Genomic DNA, 19,784 nt, shown 5'->3' on the forward strand with positions numbered 1-19,784 from the left:
CTTTGCTGGCTGAGGGCTGGGCAGCCCACCCTACGTCAGTGTCCTGGAGGAAGTCTGGCTTTGGGAGGGGATGGCTTCACTCTACATGACACACGTAGTGAAGAGGTTGGATAGAGCCTCTTCCCAGAGGCTTGGGCTTCTTAAAGAAGGCATCCCAATGAGAGGTAGGAGGAAATGAGCAGAAGCCTGGGTGTGGAGTCTGCCCTCTTGTTCCTCCCATTTCTCCCCTGTCCAGCCTTTTTAGCTCTGGGCAGGAGGAGGAAAGGGAGGTTTGATGTGCTCTGAGTACTTCTTGTGTGAGTCCTTATGCTGGGAGGGGACCTGAGAAGGAGGAGCAGGAGGAGGAGGAGAATTGCTCTGTACTTGGGCACCATTCCAAACAGAGGACTGGACACCAAACGCATTACACATACCTTTAATTGACACATTCCGGGGAGGGGAGAGAGGGAGCCCTCACTCCCAGCAGACAGCTTATAAGCACCGTGAGACAACGGGATTGACAACCTGGCATTAAGATGCCCTGGGAGACACTGACTCCTCCATTTCTGTATCTGGAGGGAGAGTGGAAGGCAGGGCTGAAGGGGGAGTCTCTGCAAGACAAGCTGAATGTGAATCGTGAAAGTCTCTGTGCTTTGGCACAGAGAGGGCACCAGGAGCAGTCTGGGGACTATCAGGAGGGCAGAGGCTGGCTCAGGTTGGAAGATGGGGTTTAGCCATGATGCTAGTCTTCCTAGTAGTACAGGTGGGCCTTGTGAAGGAGAGCAGAAGAATGACCCAGGTCAGTGGGCAGATCTGATTTCAGGACAGAAGTGGGGAATGGGGCGACTGTACTTAGTGCTTATAGCTTTTTCGGCTGGAGGATGTGGTGGAGACAAACTTGACACTGGAGCCATTCCCCCCAGGGCCCCGGCTGCTACCAGCACTGAAGCTGGAGCCTCCCAGGCCCACACCCAAGCTGTGTCCACCGCTGGTGGTGAAGGAGTAGCCGCTGCCCCCACCAAGACCCATGCTTCCACCTCCGATGCCACTGCCACTGCCACTGCCATAGCCACTGGAAATTGTGGAGGTGACCACAGCTGCCAGAAGAGAAGAGACGTGGTCAGAATCAAGGGCAGGAGAGAAGATACCTGGGAACCTGGGGTGTCAGGGCCTGTGCCCTGTAGCTCCTGGGGAGGGGATGGTGTGGTCTTGTCAGGCAGCTGTTAGCCTTCTTTTAATTGCCACCCCCCCAGCATCACCTCCAACCCCAGGTGTGGTGAAGTCACTGTCATATGCCTGGTTGTCTGTGTGCTGCAGCTCTGGGCATTCTCCCAGTCTGCAGTGGCTTCCTGCCTCCCCTCTGCTACTCGGTGTCTTTCTTTTCCTTCCAGAACTTAATGCAGACTTCTCTCTTCTGGGAAGCTATTCCAGTCCACCTGTCTTCCCCTTTGATCCCACCACACTCTCCTCTGCTGCTCTGTCCCTGTCTCCCATCGTGGGCCTGACTCTTGTGTCTCCCTTCATCATGGGGGGCACCTATATGCTTCCCTTGGTGTTCCCCAGCCTCTGTGCTCTGAATCCCGGGGTGGGGGTGGGGACTGGAATATTCTTGGTAGACCAAGTGACAGATGACTCACTGGCAAGCCAACTTGGCCCCTATTCTCTCCCCAGTCTGCTCTTTTCCTAACTTTTATAACCAGCATTACCTTAAATATCTAGTATTCTACTTGGGCTCTGGAGAAGGAAAATTGAACCAAAAAATACTTGGTGCTACGGGATGAATTATGTCTGCCAAAAACATATGTTGAACCCCAGTATCTGCGAATGTGACCTTATTTGGAATAGGATCTTGCAGATATAATCAAGTTAAAAGAGAAGTCATTAGGGTGTGCTCTAATCCAGTATGACTAGTGTCCTTATAAGAAGAGAGACAATGTCCTTATGTGAAGACAAATCACGAAGAAAGGGCCATATGATCAAAGAGACAGAGAGTGAAGCAATGAGCCAAGGAGTGACAGCAGCCACCAGAAGCTACAAGAGGCAAGGGGAAATTCTCCCCTCCAGGTTTCACAGGGAGCATGGTCCTACTGGCACCTCAGTTTGGGATTTCCAGCCTGCTGAACTGTGAGAACAATAAGTTTCTGTTGTTTTAAGCCACAGAGTTTGCGTATGTTGTTGTGACAGCCCTGGGAAACCAACACAGACTTTCAGGTGCTTCCAAGAGAAAGGAAACTTCAGAGGTTGTGCTGTCCATTCCCAAGGATGCCTGAGTGGTTCAGAGGGCTCTGCCTTCTAGAACCATTGGCCAATATAATCAATTGCATTTGCTAATCCCACATCAAGAATACTAAACTCACTTGTGGAGTGTAAGTTGCAGAAGTCATTTCTGTTGGTCTCAAGATGCCAGCACTGAGCTCTGTGAGTGATTCCTTCTGCTCTTACTGGTGCAAGTCTGGGCCAGCTCGCTAACCTCTTCTGTTTTTTAGTAGCTGAACCCACATACAATGTCTTATGGGCTCTCATTGCCTTGAAAATCCTTGGTAACTCTGCACTTACGATCTGCATAGTTAGGCTAAGCAGTGGGGCTTCTTCCCAAACTGTCTGAATGGCAATGCCCTTGTGCTCCACATGAAGGCTCCCTTCAAAGAAGGAAGGCAGACCAGGAGTTTTCATAAAGTCTATCTACATCGAACACTCGTCTCTGAGCTAGACTTGCAGTCCCAGCAAGAATGATGTGAACTCCTGGGAGGTGGGTGTGTGGCCTGTGGGTCTTCCAAACTCAAGTGGAAGGAGTACAGCAAACCTCTCATCGCCCCCTCTGTGGCATCTCTCACTTGCAAAGAGGTAAGTATTGTGACATGGAAGACTCTCTCCTAACACAACACAGTCTCAAAACCTCAAACCTTCTCAAAACGAGCCCTTTTGGTGGGATCCCCTCCAATGCCTCATGCATGCCCACCACCTCCCCACCCCCCAACCACACACCCTCCAAATGGCACAAAGGATGTCATACTCACAGATGTTGACCGGAGAAACGCCCTCTCCACTCAGCCTGATTGAAAGGAGTGGGGAGAAGGAGGTTACTATCGTGTCCAGGGGCTTGTGGGAATTTGAAATAACATTTTTGTGATGGTTTTAAATGCATTAAAAAACCCTTTATTACTTTTATAGCAGAAAATCGGGAATGAAATTATTTAAATACTAGTATTATTAAAAATGACGATTTAATGAATGAAATAATGTGGAGTTTGAGGTTTATAGGAGTCAAATCTGTAATCCCAGAGACACATTTTTGGTTTAAACTAGGCAGACACCTCATGAAGATTAAAGCTAATCACACGCTGGTGTCAGTTGAAAAGGCAGCTCTTGTCATAGAACGAGGAGAGTTCTCTCTCAACAATGGATCATTGTCATGCCCTGGCCAGTGCTGAGGTTGTCATAGGTGTGGAGAGAAGTCTGAGACATAAACATAACACTGGCAATAAACAGTCTATCAACATGCTAGCAACCAGAGTGATTTTGTTTTTGAATCTTGAGAACAGAACTGGCATTCATTTACAAATACACACTTAGAACATTAAGAGAGCTAACAATTACTGGGTACCTGCTACCTGCATAATGCCACTTATTCTCTCAACAACCCCATTAAGTAGGCATTATTATCTCAGATTTATAGATGGAGAAATTGAAGCTCAGAGAGGTAATTAAGTCGCCCATGGTCACAAAGCTGGATTTGAAGCCAGAGTCATTTGGCACCAGAGCCCATGTCTTTGGCCAGTAAATTGAATGATAACTGTCATTAATGAGTACTTTTTGTATATCATGCACTGTGTGAAGAGCTTCATGTATAGTCCCTATATTGACCCTCTTAAAAACATATGAGCTAGAAACTATGGTTATCCTTGTTTGCAGGTGAGAACACCGAGGAATGGAAGAATTAAGTAATTTGCTCTGGGTCACACAGCTGGTAACTGGCAGAGCACAAAGCTCCCACTGATCTAGACCATGTGACCTAGCCTCTATTCTATCACTGAAGAAGTGAGGACCAGAGAAGGGATACTGACTTTCCTAAGGTAACACAGCCTATTAGTGGCAGGCATGTAAGCCTAAATCCTAGGACAATTTATTCTCAGTCCAGAGCCTTTCATGCTACATATCCAGCCCTGCCATGTAACCAAATTTCTCCTTGGACAGAACTTGATTCCTTGGACCTGATCAGGCTCTAGATTTCTATGGGGTGCTAAAAGTAGTTGTCCCTCAAATGTGGGAATCTGATAATGATTTACTAACCTGAAAAAAGTTGCACCTGTATTTTTTGTCATAACCCAATTCCACCTGCATTTTGTTCTCTTTTCCAGGAAAGGAGGGGCCTGCAGCAACCTGAGCCCCTAGGAATGGCCAGGCAGCTGGGATGGAGTTACCACCTCTACCCTTACCTGCTCTCCTCGCCCTCCAGCAGCTTCCTGTAGGTGGCGATCTCCACGTCCAGGGCCAGCTTGACGTTCATGAGCTCCTGATACTCACGCAGCAGCCGGGCCATGTCCTGCTTGGCCTTCTGCAGAGCCTCCTCCAGGTCCACCAGCTTGGCTCGTGCATCCTTGAGGGCCAGCTCTCCTCGCTGTTCTGCGTCAGCGATGGCTGTTTGCAGGCTGGAACACTGTGAGGAGAGGATAAGCCACGAGCCTTACCGGAAGCCCCTGGATGTGTGGTGCTTCTTGGTTGGAGTCCTGCGCACATGGCGGAATGACCCAGGAGAACTGAGTGTGCAGGGAGCTCTTGGCCCTGCCAAAACTTTACCTGCTTCTTCACGTTGTCAATCTCGCTTCTCAGCCTCTGGATCATCCGGTTCACCTCAGCGATCTCTTGTTTGGTGTTTCGGAGATCATCACCATGTCTGCCTGCTGTGACCTGCAGCTCCTCATACTGAAGGAGTCAGAGAAGAGCCAGTCATCTTGTCAAACGCCTGGGCTGGACACTGCCTGTGTGCCCAGCCTGGCCCCTCCATTCACTAATCACTCACACAAACCCTTGCCCATTTAGTCAGGTGATATTTCTTGAGTAAATCTAGTTGACAGGCATGTACCAGGTCCTGAGAATATCACAAAGAACATAGACCACCCCTGCTTACAATTTATTGGGGGAGATGGACATTAATCAAATCAGCATACTATTGAATATATAGTTCCAAACTTAAATAAGTGTCCCTTAGAAATTAACAGAGTACTACAGGAGTAAAATGAAGGAATCTGACCTAGATATGGAAGTGGGAGTGGGGGTCAGGGAAGTCCTTCCAGAGACAGAGATCCTGGGGCTGTGCTCTGAAGGATGGGAGGGAGCTAAGTGACTGGCTGGGCAGAGACCACCCCAGGCAGGAGAAACAGACAATGTGAGGACCCTGGGGAAGGAAAAAGCATGAGGAGCTCTAGGAATTAGAGGGTACTTGGTCACCCTCCTTGAGGGATTCCTGGTCACAGGACCTACATCCAGACCAATTGTGATCATGAACTTTGGTCACCCTGTAGACACCAGTGCTGGAGAAACAGGAGATGGTGTTGGTTGGAGCCAAGGCTGCAGAGGATCCAGTTCTGAAGACTTTGTAACAGAATAGCTTTCTACCTCATTTAGGTGCACAACCAGGACACACTCATTGTGGAGAGTGAATGGATCCTGTCTCCTCTAGCAGACTGAAGTGAAACCCACACCTTTCCCAATGAAAGAGGTCCCCTGCCTGAGTGAGTGAGTGGTGGGTTTTGAAAGTGCTGAGTAGCTCAGCTCCTCTGTTTCTAGAAACACACTGTTAAAGGGAACAATAGCGTTGCCAACAAAAGAAATTATCTGCTGTAAATTCCAACCACTGTACTTGGAGTGGTTAAGTGTATCCCACCTCCACTCACTGTCAAGGGGCTGCCTCTGCACTGTGCACCCCTGCCAGCTGACATGCTCTACCTTCCCACCACCTTGCAGTGGTAAGGACTAAGGCATGAATGCATGGAGCAGGGCAAGGGGCAGGAGCCAGCTTGCAGGTGAGCAGCTGTCCCTGAACAGCATCTGGATTTGGCAGGAGGATCATCTCATGGGTTGGACTATCCTGCCTACCACACCACCCCAAGGCCAGACCTCCTTCTGGCCATCTGCACTTTTGGACAGTACCTCTCTCTGGTTGTCCCTACCTTCCTCTTCCAGATACAAACTCTCTTGCTCAGCAAAGTGCTAATTTCCAACTTGTAGCCCTGAAGAACAGCTTGCTCAGCCTTGAACACCTCCCCCTCCTTGGCACTCTTGTTCCTCCCTGCTTCCCAGGTGGACTGAAAACCCACTGCTTTTTGGCAGCTTTTTGTTAATGTTGTCTTTTTCCCCTCCAAGAGCACCCATTCACTTTATGGCTTCCCAGACCTGGGGTTCTGCTTGCAGTTTATTTATTTACAACTCTGAAACCTGTTTGGCATATAGTAGGAGCTCTGTGAGCATGCACTGACTAAATAAGCCCTTTGGAAACAGCTTCATGACTGTTTCTTGGGTGTTTCACTGTCTCACCCAGCCCCTGCCCAGATCATAAGTGATGTGGGGATGGTGGGTGTCCTGAGTGCCTAACATCAGCTGACCACATAACAGTGTGTACAGTTGGGTCTCCTTACTTTTTAAGCTAAGTTTTCATAGGATCAAAGATGCTTCTGCCAAGTTGAAAGAGATGGACATGCTCGCATATTTAGCCAAAAGCTTATGGCTAATAGTTAGGTGATGATTTGGGGTTTCAGAGAATGCTAGTCCTGGACCCTATCATGGAGGTGCCCATACTCACCTTTGTCTGATACCAGGACTCAGCCTCAGCCCGGCTGCGGTTGGCAATGTCTTCGTACTGGGCCTTGACCTCGGCAATGATGCTGTTCAGGTCTAGGCTGCGGTTGTTGTCCATGGACAGCACCACGGATGTGTCACTGACCTGGGTCTGCATTTGGGACAGCTCCTGCAGAGCCAGTAAACTCAGTGTCATCAAGGCATAAGAAGAAGGGATCTTGAAATCATGTTGAGCACCTATCTAGGTCAGAAAGCACTTCTGTGGCATTCCTGGCAGGGAGTCTTTTGGCTCCTCCCTGGCTACTTCCAAGAGGTGTCTGGGTCATAGGCCAGTGTGATGGGATTCTGTCCCTTGTATCACTTCTCCAGAATCTCACTTGGGTGACTTCCTTGGATACAAAGGGTGGGTAAGTGTTCTCTGATCCAAGTTACATACAGTTAACTATGACATATGCTGAGTCATATGCTGGCATAAAAGATTTCTTTAGTATTGGATGATTTTTAGGACCCTCTGCCCTCTGCACAGGGCACAGGTGTCTCTACCCCTCCCTTCTTCTCTCTCCCTCCCCACAGGCCCAGGTCTCTGCTTTCAGAGTGGCAGTGCCCAGAATGAAGCATCTTCAGAGGGCAAGAAGCTAAAGCATAACTTACCTTCAGAATTTTACTGGGAGGGGGAATGGAGAGGTGGGTGTTGCTCCCTTCAGACCTGGGATTCAAGAACCAGCACTCCTTCCTTGATATACTATGGGATGGGGGGAATAAGCCTCACAGCTAGGGTAGGGTTTAGTATGGTGAGATTTCAAGTAGTTCTCCTGGTTTGCCTGACCTTCCAAACTCTAGCTTGAAGCATCTGGGGCACGATGCCCCATGGGAGCACTATGGGGATGGCATTCTCTGCAGCATTTTTTCTTTCCAGGGACCAGAACCAGGAGGGATAAAAACATCTGCAGGTCTTACTTCCTCATACAGCATCCGTAAGAAGTTGATCTCGTCGGTCAGACAGCTGACCTTGGCCTCCAGCTCCACCTTGTTCATGTAGGCAACATCCACATCCTGGAACAACAGCACAATATGCCCCTCTGAGACCCTGGCCACAGGTGGAAAGTCCTAGAGAAGCTTAGCAGACTCCTCTCTGGCCCTTCTAGGTTGGAGTTTAACAAGTCTGCACCTGGGGTTGGGAGGTGGGGGTAGGTGATTGCTGAGAACTGGAGGCTTGAGTTCCCTGGGCTAACGGCACCCCAAGCAGGGGCGGTGGGGCCATAAAGAAAGAGGGAGCATTTTGGCAGGTTTGAGCTCTCTACTTATTCTCCAGGTTGTGTGACATTTCTTGGGTGGCCCAAGGGCTGGGTCATCTCACACTCCAGGATTCAGTTTTGAATCTTCTCCTTTGAGAGACATTTCCACCCACCTTCTTCAGGCCCACAAACTCATTCTCAGAAGCCGTGCGCCTGTTAATTTCATCCTCGTACCTGTGAGCAGAGGAGAGGGGGTGTGCTGTTGAGCAAGGCTTTGGTGGGGCTCTTCCCAGGCTGTGGAGGAGTGTGCTGGGGCGGCGAGAATGCAGAGACCTTAAGACCCCTCCAGCTCTCCTGCTGACCTGTGTGTGACTTTGGGTGATTCACTTAACCTCTATTTCTCCCTCTATGAAAGGAGAATCATTTCTTCTGCCAGAAGTTTTTTTTTCCCCCTTATTTTTTCTTTAGTAAGACTAGAAAAGGAGCATGGAACTTGTGGAACTAGAAATAGGTGTTCAGCCAATTCCATCTCCTTAGAGATGTACAATTACAATCTTTAAAACCTTTTTCTGTCTCAAGTGCCTGCTGTAAACTTTGCACAGGGCATCATTCCTGGTAGATTTTGGTATATTTCACTGAACTTTGGGGCAGCCATTAGAGCAGTGCTTTTAGTAAGTAGGTGTGGTTCTACCTCAGAAATCAAGGGTAAGGCAGCTAATAGTTTAGGGGGGACCACTGTCTTCCACTGACTACATCACCTGCATAGAATACCTACACTGATTACTGCAGCCTGGATGATCTCCAGTCAAACTTTGCCTCCTCAAGGAGGACCAGATTGCCTCGCTTATACTCTAGTGTGTGTCCTGAAAATGGAAGCCATCTCAGTAACACAGCCCATACCCAGTGGAGTTAAATCATATGCTAACCTTGAAATAATATTATGCTTTCCAGAGTAACAATATTCTGTTAGGTGATATAGATATCCCTTTGTGGTTGTGTAGACAGTTAAGAACAGGCTTCTTGTTAATAATAATGCATGAGCTGAGGGTCCCTCTGTCCCCAACCCCAACCATGCTGTCTTCATTGGATGGGATAATGGCTGCAAGTTACAAATATCCCAGCTGATACTGGCATTTGCAACTTTGCACCTTGAGGATACTCGTGAAAAGGAACCCTGAGATGACTGTGTGTGACCAGCAGCCCATCTTCCACTTACCTGACTTTGAAATCTTCTACAACGTCTTGCATATTCCTGAGCTCAGCATCCAGCCTGCCCCTCTCAGTGGTGATGTTGTCCAGCTGCCGACGGAGGTCGTTGAGGTAGGCATCAAAGAAGGGCTCCAGGTTCTGCCTCACTGTCTTGGTACCTTGCTCCTGCAGGAGGCTCCACTTGGTCTCTAGGACCTTGTTCTGCTGCTCCAGGAATCGTACCTGGAGTGGAGAAGAAGAGAATGAAATCTTGAGAAACAGGGGAGACTTGAGAAATTAATTGGAGCCAGACATTCCAATTAATACGGGAAAGAAGAAAAGTACACTTTTGACCTGACACCCATATTTCAACTCTTTAGTTGACAGCTCCAAGTCAAGATGAGAAAGCCCTTGGGCAACCTCAAAGTTCTCAAGGGCTTCCATAGAACTAACATAGTGGGGTTCAGAGGCCTCTACAGGGAGCCTCGATTCTTGGGTGGATGGTCTCAATAATGCCTACTCTGGGTTAGGTCAGTTTGCTTAGTGGAAACCCCTCCTGTAGGGAACAGCTTAACTTTTCCTGGTTTTGACTGAACCAGACCAAATGTCTCCCAAGAAGGACAAGGAGAAATTTCCACAAGGTTCTCATTTGTAAATACCTCACCTCCTGGGAGGTACCTGTTAATCAGATGTGCTTTTCTAGGGAGGCTGTTGCATTGCTGCTTCCCCTCTGGGCTGGGCCTCTCCAAGAGGTCCTACCAGCCTAACCCAATGGCCCAGATGCAGCTCCCGGCTCACCTTGTCGATGAAGGAGGCGAACTTGTTGTTGAGGGTCTTGATCTGCTCCCTCTCTTCTTTCCGCACTCGCTGGATGGTAGGGTCAATTTGCAGGTTGAGGGGAGTCAGGAGACTCTGGTTGACAGTGACCTCTTGGATACCTCCAGGGGGACAGACAGGGAAGCCAGGGCCACCAAAGCTCCCTCCCACTCCACCACCCCCATAGCCAAATCCACTGCTGACCCCAAACCCACTGCTTGCCCTGCCACCAAAGCTACTTCGGAAGTTGCCACCACTTCCACTGACAGAGACCCGCTTGGTCCCCCCTAGGTTGTAGAGGCTGCGGCTTCCAAAGCTGGCCCCAGGGTCACTAATTCTTCTCAGGCCTCCACTGCCCCAAGTGGAGCGGGCCACGGAGGCTGAGCTAAAGCGGGGGCGACTGGAGGCTGAAGCAGTGCTGAAGCCCCTGCGGCTGCCCGTCTGAAAAGTGATGGTGGACTGTCTGGACATGGTGGCTGAGAAAGTGGGGCAAGAAGAACTTCAGAAGTTGGGGTGTGTAAAAGGGGATAGAGATGGCAGGGTATCTGGGGAGCCCCAGACCCCTGGGTTTTTATGTGCCTCCAGGAGGGGCGGGGCAATGCTAATGGAGGCTTCTGATGGCATCTCCTAGGCATTTGCCAACCGTGAGCTCACACTCAGCTTTCCTCTGGAAATGGTGCACGAGCCACTGGTTGCCTTCCTGGCAGCCTCGCCTCTCCCACGTGGAAACTCCTTTCCAGTCACAACTTGATCAGCAAATGAATGAGAAACACGTTAATTGCTTTCAGTCATGTTCTAATCATGCATCTTATAATGGACTCAGAAAACACTGCCTCATTTCTAAACCGTTTTCTTAGGCCTGGGACCGACTCCCTCCTGTCCAAACATCTTGTGTCAGTGTAAGTGACTGTGCTTTACTGTTTCCTGTTCTTTCCTATCCCTTAGCTGTGCTTCCCATGCCTGAGCATTTCCTCAGCTTTCATAGCCAAGTCCCCCTCCTCCCACGAAGCTGCCCCTCTGGATCTTGAAAATCCTGTTCTATACTCTCTCTCAGGAGTGCAACCAGTTTTGACTGCCCCTTTATTTTGCTCTTAAGCTTCCATCTCTGTAGTGCGGGTCACAGGATAATCTGGAGCATGAACGTGTGCATGCCCACATGTCCTGTCTACTCTAACATAATGTGACTCTGAAGACCAGGCCCTCTGTTTGCCATGGAGAGAAGCTATGAGAGCGGAGAGATAGGGTTGAATCTCGGGCCTGCCATAGACTCATTGTGAGACCTTGAGGCAGTCATGAACTTTTCTGTGCCTCAGTTTGGGTGTCTATAAAAATGGGATTGTGATGAGCATTCCTGTGTGAAAACAGCTTGTGCAATGTCTCAGCCATGTGAGTGCTGAGTAAATGTTTCTTGAGTCTTCCCTCCTTCTGATACTACCAAGCAAGAATGAACGAAGTGCCAGCAGTATGTCTATCCCGTGGCAAGTTCGAAAGGAGCACAATACACATTCTTTTTCTTTTATAATGGACTTGTTTTTCTGTTGGGAAGACAACACCGACGCCGATTAGGTAACTTATGACAAGGTGGTGGACATGAAAGAACTACTTCTCAGCTCCATTTGAGGCTGCCTTATTTCAGAAGTCTCCCAGACAGGCCACCCCTCCTACTGAGTGCCTGGGGTTCCCCGCCCTTTAATCCTTCATCAAAGCTACAGTAGTTGCACCAAGTAGAGGATTTTTTTCTTCTTTTCCCTGCTAACCTTGTTGACTGTTTCCTCCCTCTGCCATTTGTTTCTGTCTAAAACTGAAAAGTTTACAAGGCTCCTTGTTCCCTTTTTATCTGCCTCTCAACTTTCTGTCTCTACCCTGGGGGAGTCAGCAGAGGCATTGCTAGATTTTCTTTTATCTTGCTGACTTCTTGCTTCTTGCAGTGATTTTGAAGGATGGCAGAATGAGAGAGGAACTGAAATGCATTCAGTTTTCCTTTTGTGGATGAGGACACTGAGTTCCCAAATGGTAAATTAAGCAGATGGACATTGACGAGCTAGTGAGAAGCAGGGCCAAATTCCATGGCCTTGCCACACAGGTGCCCTTCCAGAGGCACATGGTAACTGAAGGGCTGGCAGACGCTCCCCTGCCTGGACTGGCAAGCTTGGCATTTGGGATGGCGATTCTCTGTTGTTTGAGTTATTTCCTCCTTGGAGCCAAGGCCAAGGGGTGGGCCTCTCCTCCATTGAGAGACTGTTTGAGAGTCTCAGTTTCCACAGGGAATCTATGAATCATCGCTTTTGTTGATACAGGCCAGGAGGAGCACAGGCATTCTCTCACCTGGTGGCCAATGCTCCCAAGTCCTCGCTGAGGTGGTGCGTGCATTTGGGGTGGAAAGAATAATCATCTTTGTTTTCTGTACTCCTTGCATGATAATCTTTCTCCCAGAAAAAAAGAACACTTGTTTTCTGAGCCATGCTGACTAAACCCTTCAGAACGCCCCATGAAACACAGGGTCAGGGCTCGGAGAGTGCCTTAGTTGGCACGTCTGTGGGAATGGGAATTGCTGCAGCTTTCTCCCATCAAGTTTCCCATGTGGAAACTGGCTTCATCTGTCTTTGCTCCTGGGTCCTTCCTTTCTTTCCCATATGTTCTCCCAGGAGTCCTTTTGCTTGGCATTGCCATCTCATACTTTCCCACTCTTATTTCTCTCAGTCATCACCTCTCGTCTGGAGTGACCCCTTCCTTCCTCCTCTGCCTCCTTCCTTTAATTTTTCCACCTAGATTGGTGTTTACAAAGCTAGACTGTCTTACTAACTTCTGCGAGATAGATGGAAATAGTAAATCTTTTACTTCTCTTACTCCTTCAATACCTCCTCTGTGAAATTTGACTTTCATTGTGACCTTTACCCTTGTGGATGATGTCTTCATGTATGCCTAGACCTGACAGCCTGTGTCGATACCACGTTTAAAAACTGAAAACTTAGAGAATAGGAACATTTTGTTTCATTCGTGCCAAGGAAGGTTTTTTGTTTTGATTTTAACCTCCATTATAATTCTGCTTAGACTTCACCCCCAAGAAGCTTTCTCAGATAAACTGCCCAGGCACTAACCCTTTTCCACCTGTTCCTTGAGAACACCTGTTCGGGGCTTGCACATCATTCACCTGCACTGGTTTTCTGGTGGTCTGAGTGTTAGTTTGCCTCAGAGGGCTAGGGGTGTTTCACAGGTGGAATTGTGGCAGAAGTTCACTTGACACAGGTTGTCTAATATTAAAAAAGAATTAAGTATTCCTTCCTGTTCTCCAAATCTCCTGAGTGTCTCCAACTTTGTACTTTTGAGCCTTTCTGGCATGAGTTTTCTCGAGGTTTTGGGGAGTGGTGGATTCAAGAGTGATGGTATGTGCTCTAGTGCCCAAGGCTGGGAGTGCCAAACTGATTTCTTTGTTCCCCGTCCATCATGCTCAGGGTGGTCTCTCCCATTCTCAGAGGGACCCTGGGGCCTTTAGCTGTGGTGGATTTCAAGGAGACTGGGGCAGGTGGCAAGTGGGGTTGTGGAGGTCAGCGGAGGAGGGTACACAGAAGAGCTTTGGCTTCTAACCATGTCAGGGCCAGAGGAGGGCAGGCTGGATGGGGATAGAGAGCATTAGGCAACCCCCATAGATCAGGCCACCTGCTTCACAGAGCCAAGGTTCCTAGATACAGTGTCTAAGGACCCAGATCCCAGCCACCCACCACCAATCCCTCCCAGAGGGCCTGCTATCTCAGAGAGTCCTGCCTATAGTTAATAAAATGCTTATTAGGAGCTACTATGTGCCAGTGTTCACTGTTCTAGGCACAGGCAATAGAGCAGTGAACAGGGCAGACAAAGCCCCTTCCCTTCTAGAGCTCACACTGGAAAGGAAAGGGCAGCAGAGGTCATTTAGAGGAGCAGTCACAGCCTGCCTCTCCCAGTTCACAAGTCCCAGCAGCTGAGTGCAGAGAAGATAGTTCCATGGTGATACCTGAGACTCTCGACCAGAAACACTTTTCAACCTTGACTATCTGTGTCAGGGTAGCAGACTTCCTCAATATTTGGTATCTCTAAGGTGCCACCAAGCCTGCCTCTAGGGGGCCAGACCTTCCACCTCACGGACCCCTTTGTTCCTGCATTCAGTGACAATATTGCTCCCCAAAGGGACTAACTGTGCCAGCTGATCTCAAGAAACCACCAAGGTTCAGGACTTGGGACATGTACTTCCACATGGCCAGACTTCACCTGGTCCGCTCTCTTTACTATAGACATAACTAGGCATTTCACATGGGCCCAAATTTGATGGACAAGTGCAGAACCTCAAGCAGGTGGGCAGGCAACCATTAAGTCCCCTTCTGTCAATTTTAGGAGCAAGATGGGATGCTCTTTTTCTTCAAATTTATGTTTAAGAGAAGCAACATGGAGCCACCCCTTCCTTCCATGGTCAAGCCCTTCAGACACATCCAACAGGTGTGCACATGCAAAGCATGGACACACATGTCTTAGGAACATTCACAAAACAATAGTTCACACATGAACGTGTTGCCAACTAGAAGCATGGGACAGAGAACTAAAGCAAAGGAGGGTGGGAGGTAGGGGTGGGTGGGGCAGGGGGAAGTGGTGGCAGGAAAATGGAGACAACTGTACTTGAACAACAGTAAAAAAAAGTAAAATAAATAAAGCAAAGGGTCAGGGTCAGTCTTTTAGAACCTGAAGGGGCCCTTAGAGATGAGGACACCAAGGGCAAGAACATACAGCCATTTGGTGGCCAGGGCAGAGCTCCTGATTCCTTTTGATGCCCAGATTTGCCCCAAGCCTTCCTCACATCATAGAGCTCAGGGAGAAAGTCTCCCCACTGCCTGGGAAGTGCAGTTGCGGCCCCTCCTGTAGGGAGAGAGTGGGTGCAATGCCAGCGTCTTCAGGGCCTCACATTGCTCCCCCAGAGAGAGTGACAGAAAGGATTTAGACAAGGGAAGATTCCAGATGCCTCTTGGTCATTCACCTCTGATCACTTAAGTGGCCTTATTGTTCCCTGCATTGGAGCATTTCACCAAGTCTGTCTGGTTGTTGTGCAGGAGCTGCCATACAAGGACACTGCTGGGAGAGGAAAGTGGGGGTGAAGTGGGGTGCCCCTGCAGCTCTACCTGGCAGTAAGTGGCATAACTGATCATAAGATTGAAGTTGAGGGCTTCAGATGAGCCTTGATCTCCCTATTGGCTCTGAGGCTCATACTTGGAACACACACAAAAGATTGTAGAACCCTGAACATGGGAGGAAAGGCTGGGGAGCTGGCTTGGTTTAACATTGCTCATGGATAAATCAGAGTGAAGCCATCCAAGAATGCTTAAGATGGGACTGTGTTTATCTACTTAGCACACACTTACCTTGTCTGAAAAGCTGTGTTTCTATCTGAGACATCTCAGTGATGCATCATTTACCAGTTTCCACAGGCAGAAGCTTAGGAATGTGGGGTTGTGTTTTCCACCATCCCCCAGAGGGCCAGCCATCCTGAGCCTAGGAGTCCCTGCCTCATTCTGGGCATCCTGATTCCCAGCTGACCTAGAGGCACTGAATGAGCACACACTAATGATAAGGATGGTGAATGATGATGGGAAATCAATAGTCATTAAGCTGGGAGTGATTGACTCCAGTAACTGGAGAATGGGTACCTCTCAGTTGTCTGAATTAAGAGGGGTAAACATTCTAAAGCCCAGACACAGATGTACGAAAAAATTACAGTCTGGGCCTCATTATTACAAAGGAATTTCTCTCTTTGAAGAAGGACTCAGCAGAGGTCTCTTTCAATTTTGAATGCTCTGTTTCAAAATTCAATTTTGAGTGTACATCAAAGTGCAATTGATGTGCAGCTTTGCAGCAGGCTTCTAGGGTACAAACTCGAATGTATTTCTGGAATATGATGGGATGAAATAGTTTCCACTTAAAAGACCAGCACTGTGTCTGTAATGCAGGTTACATCTAAGTGGCCAGGACACTGCTCTCCCCAACCTCTGCCCGTTTCTGGAAAGGAACTAAACTTGGTGGATGACCTCACAGGCAGGGATGCCCCTGGATCTTCTGCATGATTCCCTCCTGGTGGATATTCTGTATATGCTCCTATCAGGCCAATGAGAGACACAAATTCCTTTTATAGGAGTGCTTCAAAGCACTTTTCATTTGCCCTGAGCACTAGTTTATTAAGCAAGAGTTGGCTAACCTTAAGTGAGCCTGGAGACTAATGGAAATGATGGATGAATTGGGAAATAGGAGCTGTGAGTAAAGGGGAAAGGCATTATGGTAGGAGACCAATCTGTTTCTTTGTTGTTGTTGTTGTTATAGTGACTAAGGAATACTCTTAAATTTTAAGGAAACCTCAGTTCCACATCAAAGGGCTTCTGTGGTCTGACTGTAAGCAGGGACATTCTCTCTCCAGAAAAGTTGTCAGATGTTTGTAGATTTTTTTCTGGAATGATTTAGAGCATATGATTCTGCAATAAATGGAATTTGTTTTTATTTGTCTTATTTTCCTGGGGCGTTTAATGTCTCTGTGAGATAGGCACCTACCTATAACCTCTATTTCAATAATGTTGTTTAAGCATCATGTATTTTATGGATTTAGTTTAAAATATTATTTTCCTACTTCTTTAAAAATTTCCCTTTGAAAGAACTGACACTTACTTAGCTTCTCTGAAGTTAGACCTGCCATTGATTGCAAAGTATGTACTTGGCACACATTGTCCTTGCCTTTTGGTTTATATGGTGTGTGTTCGCACCCACACATGTGTGTGTGTGTATGTGTGTGTGTGTGTATTTACGAGTGTAGTTCTAGCTCTGCCAGGTGAGAGGAATTTTTTTTCAGGCACATGATTCAGTTGAACCCAAAATGTACTTAGTATGTGCAATGCCTACCTTTCTTTAAATTCTCTGCTATGTCCAGAACCCCTCTATGCCATAGGTAATCTTACACTGTATTGCTGAGCAACTTTGCTGGGTTGCTGAGTGACACCAGACATAGATAAGCAAACAGTGAGGTTTGGAAGACAGTTTTTGAAACAAGGGTAACACAGGCTAAAGACAGTCACATTCCACTCATCAATCCCTCATCACCAAGGAGTAAATGAGAAGTCAGAGTTGGGAAATGAGGCTTCAGAGACTAGTTAGGGCTCCCAGGAAGAGGAAAAACAAAATAAAGTTTGGGATTGAGTCCAGAGCTGGGGGAGGAGAGAACAGTAAGCTGTGCCAGCTTGGGCAAAAGCATCATTCCTTTTCTGCCCAGTGTGGGCTGGGATTCTCAAACTCAAGGACAACATGGTTTGGTGTTTGCCCTCAGTGTGTGAATATGGCACCAGCTGATGTCATCATCCAGCAGATGCCCTATTTAATAAGGATCTCATTACTGTTTGCTCTTTGCATCCCAGGGGAGTGGCATCTCCACCAGAGGGCAAGCAAAGCAAGAAAAGGGCCAGAATAATAGGGGAGGGCCAGGCCAATCCCTCCTTGTTTGCACCTGCACCTGTCTCTGTGGCCAGAGGGGAATTGATGGAGCCAGAATCTGGGTGAGACCACACCTCTCTACCACTGAGGAAGAGCACAGATTCTGAAAGGAGGCAGGTGAGTCCTTGGCTCAGCCTTACTAGTCACTTATCATTACAACTGGGATAAAGTTCAGCAAGGTAGGTGGATACAGAAATCAATAATTCTCATGCACCACTTTCTAGCAATTAGAAAATACATAGGAAATAAAGAGTTCTAATTCACAATGCAAAAATGCTTAAGATACCTAAGGACACCTAATACCAACAATAACAACAAAATATAATGCACAAGAATAACCAGAAAACATTGGAAAAAACAAACAATGAGTAGGAATTGCTATATCAGAAACCAAGTCGGAATAGAAAGCTTTAGTAATTACAGTGGTGTGATCACACAAAGAGCTCAATGGCACAGAAGAGAAAATGTATGAATTCATCCTGTAACAAAAGTTGCATTTCAATGGGGGAAATGTGGATGTTTATCTTTATGTAGGGAAAAGTACAAAAGAGAAAACAACAATTGCCCAAACTCCCACTCCTCAGAATTAAACGCTATTAATATTTTGACTTACTTGCTTTCACCCTTGTTTCCATGTTAACAACTTTTTAAGTAAATCACAAACATAATAAATAAACACCATGTCCTTTTAAAAAATCTATAGCTCAGTTTCCAGCTAAGATGGCTAATCATCTGGTCCTGCTGTCCCTCTTCCCCAGGATCAGTCCTGAGAGATTATAGAAACCCACAGAAGATATGGACAGTAGGAATTGCCAATGACCATGGAAAAAACTGTGAGAAACACCAGTGGAGCTTAAGACTACTTGAGCTGATTCGTGTGTGTGTGTGTGTGTGTGTGTGTGTGTGTGTGTGTGTGTGGAGGGAGCAGGTGGAGAGCTGTAGCCTGGAGCTGAGGTGTGGGGTAGAAGAGAGGGCCTGATTAGTGGAAAGGGTCTAAAGTTTGGTCCTTGCCTATGTTTGCCCTTTTACAACAGAGACTGAGAGCAGCAGCCCAATTACCAGTGCCCTTGTCTGTAGTTTAATACAAGGGCAGATCTACTTCATTGGCAGAGTTGCCAGATTTAGCAAATAAAAATACAAAATGTTCAACTTGAATTTCAGATGAACAACAAACAATTTATTAGTGTAAGTGTGTTCTATGTAATACTTGGAACATATTTATACAAATTTATTTTAATTGTTCATGTGAAATTCAAATTTAAGTAGGCATTCCCTGTTTTGCTGGATGGGCCTATTCACAGATGACTGAGATAGTAATGTCTGCTCTGAGCATCAAGTCTGCTGGCAGGTAGTCAGCCTCCATAGAACTGGGTACTCAGCTGGCCTTCCCTCAAGGTGGTGAGGGAGGCCTGTAGCATCTCATGTGGAGAGGGATAGCCAGAATCTGAGCCAGGCTCATTGGGAATTTTCCCTATTTGCTTCTGGGATTTGGTATAACATGGCACTTTCTAATCTCTGCTTCTACCATGCCCTTAGTCTCAAACCCTGAAGCTGTATGGGTAGAAGGGTAGGGAGGTCACTAATCCTCAAAAGTCTCACCAAGCCCCAAATTTCTGCCTAGTGACCAGCTGAGCAGCAAGGCACTTGCCAACCTGTGGACAACCATGGAATAAGGCTAGACGGCAGCTAGCCTCATGGGGGCACAGGGTCTCTGCCAAGGCTTCAAATTATCAAAATATTATTATAACTGAGTTGGTTATTGTTGTTCTTAAAATTTTTCTTGCTTTTTATTTTTTTGCATACAGATAAGACCAGTTTTGCCTTCCTACCAACTGGCCTGATTCCAACTGGATCCAAGTGATTCCACTGGATCAGTGCTGTGGGTGGGGCACTGAGAGGTATATCTGAGGAGGCTCAGAGACCAGGCTGGGGATCAAGCCACTAAATGATGGAGCTGGAGAAATAAAACCCCTCAGTAATGAGATTATGCTGATTTAGGTTCCAGGAACCAGGCTTCCTTTTCTTTAAAAGACTTCCTTTTGAGAAAAAGCCTTGAATGGCAAAGGGCTGAACAGGTGTTGGTAGTCAACAACCGCAGGATAACTGAGTCTCATTTAATGCTGACTGACAGAGTTGGGTATGAAGCACGGTAAGTTGTCAGTGGGGATGAGAGATGGGTTCTTCAAAGATGAGGATTATTGCCTGGGATGAGAAAATTTCAGAACCAATACATGATCAGCAATACAATCTGACATAGAAACTTTGTATTAAAAATTTGCTTTA

At 47.4% G+C, this 19,784-nt stretch overlaps 1 protein-coding gene across 1 annotated transcript; it reads right to left on the minus strand.

Annotated features, from left to right (window-relative positions):
* Window positions 1-831: 831 nt before the first annotated feature.
* On the minus strand, window positions 832-10,484 carry LOC119041769 (keratin, type II cytoskeletal 75). Its single transcript, XM_037135157.2, has 9 exons — window positions 9,996-10,484; window positions 9,226-9,440; window positions 8,183-8,243; window positions 7,732-7,827; window positions 6,779-6,943; window positions 4,777-4,902; window positions 4,416-4,636; window positions 2,997-3,031; window positions 832-1,076 (listed from the first exon to the last, which is right to left on the minus strand). Exons 1-9 carry the CDS (start codon window positions 10,482-10,484, stop codon window positions 832-834), a joined length of 1,653 nt encoding a protein of 550 aa, XP_036991052.2.
* Window positions 10,485-19,784: the final 9,300 nt, after the last annotated feature.

This window comes from Artibeus jamaicensis, unplaced genomic scaffold, assembly GCF_021234435.1.
Source record: "Artibeus jamaicensis isolate MK-2021 breed Jamaican fruit bat unplaced genomic scaffold, CSHL_Jam_final contig_233, whole genome shotgun sequence".
NCBI lineage: Eukaryota > Metazoa > Chordata > Mammalia > Chiroptera > Phyllostomidae > Artibeus > Artibeus jamaicensis.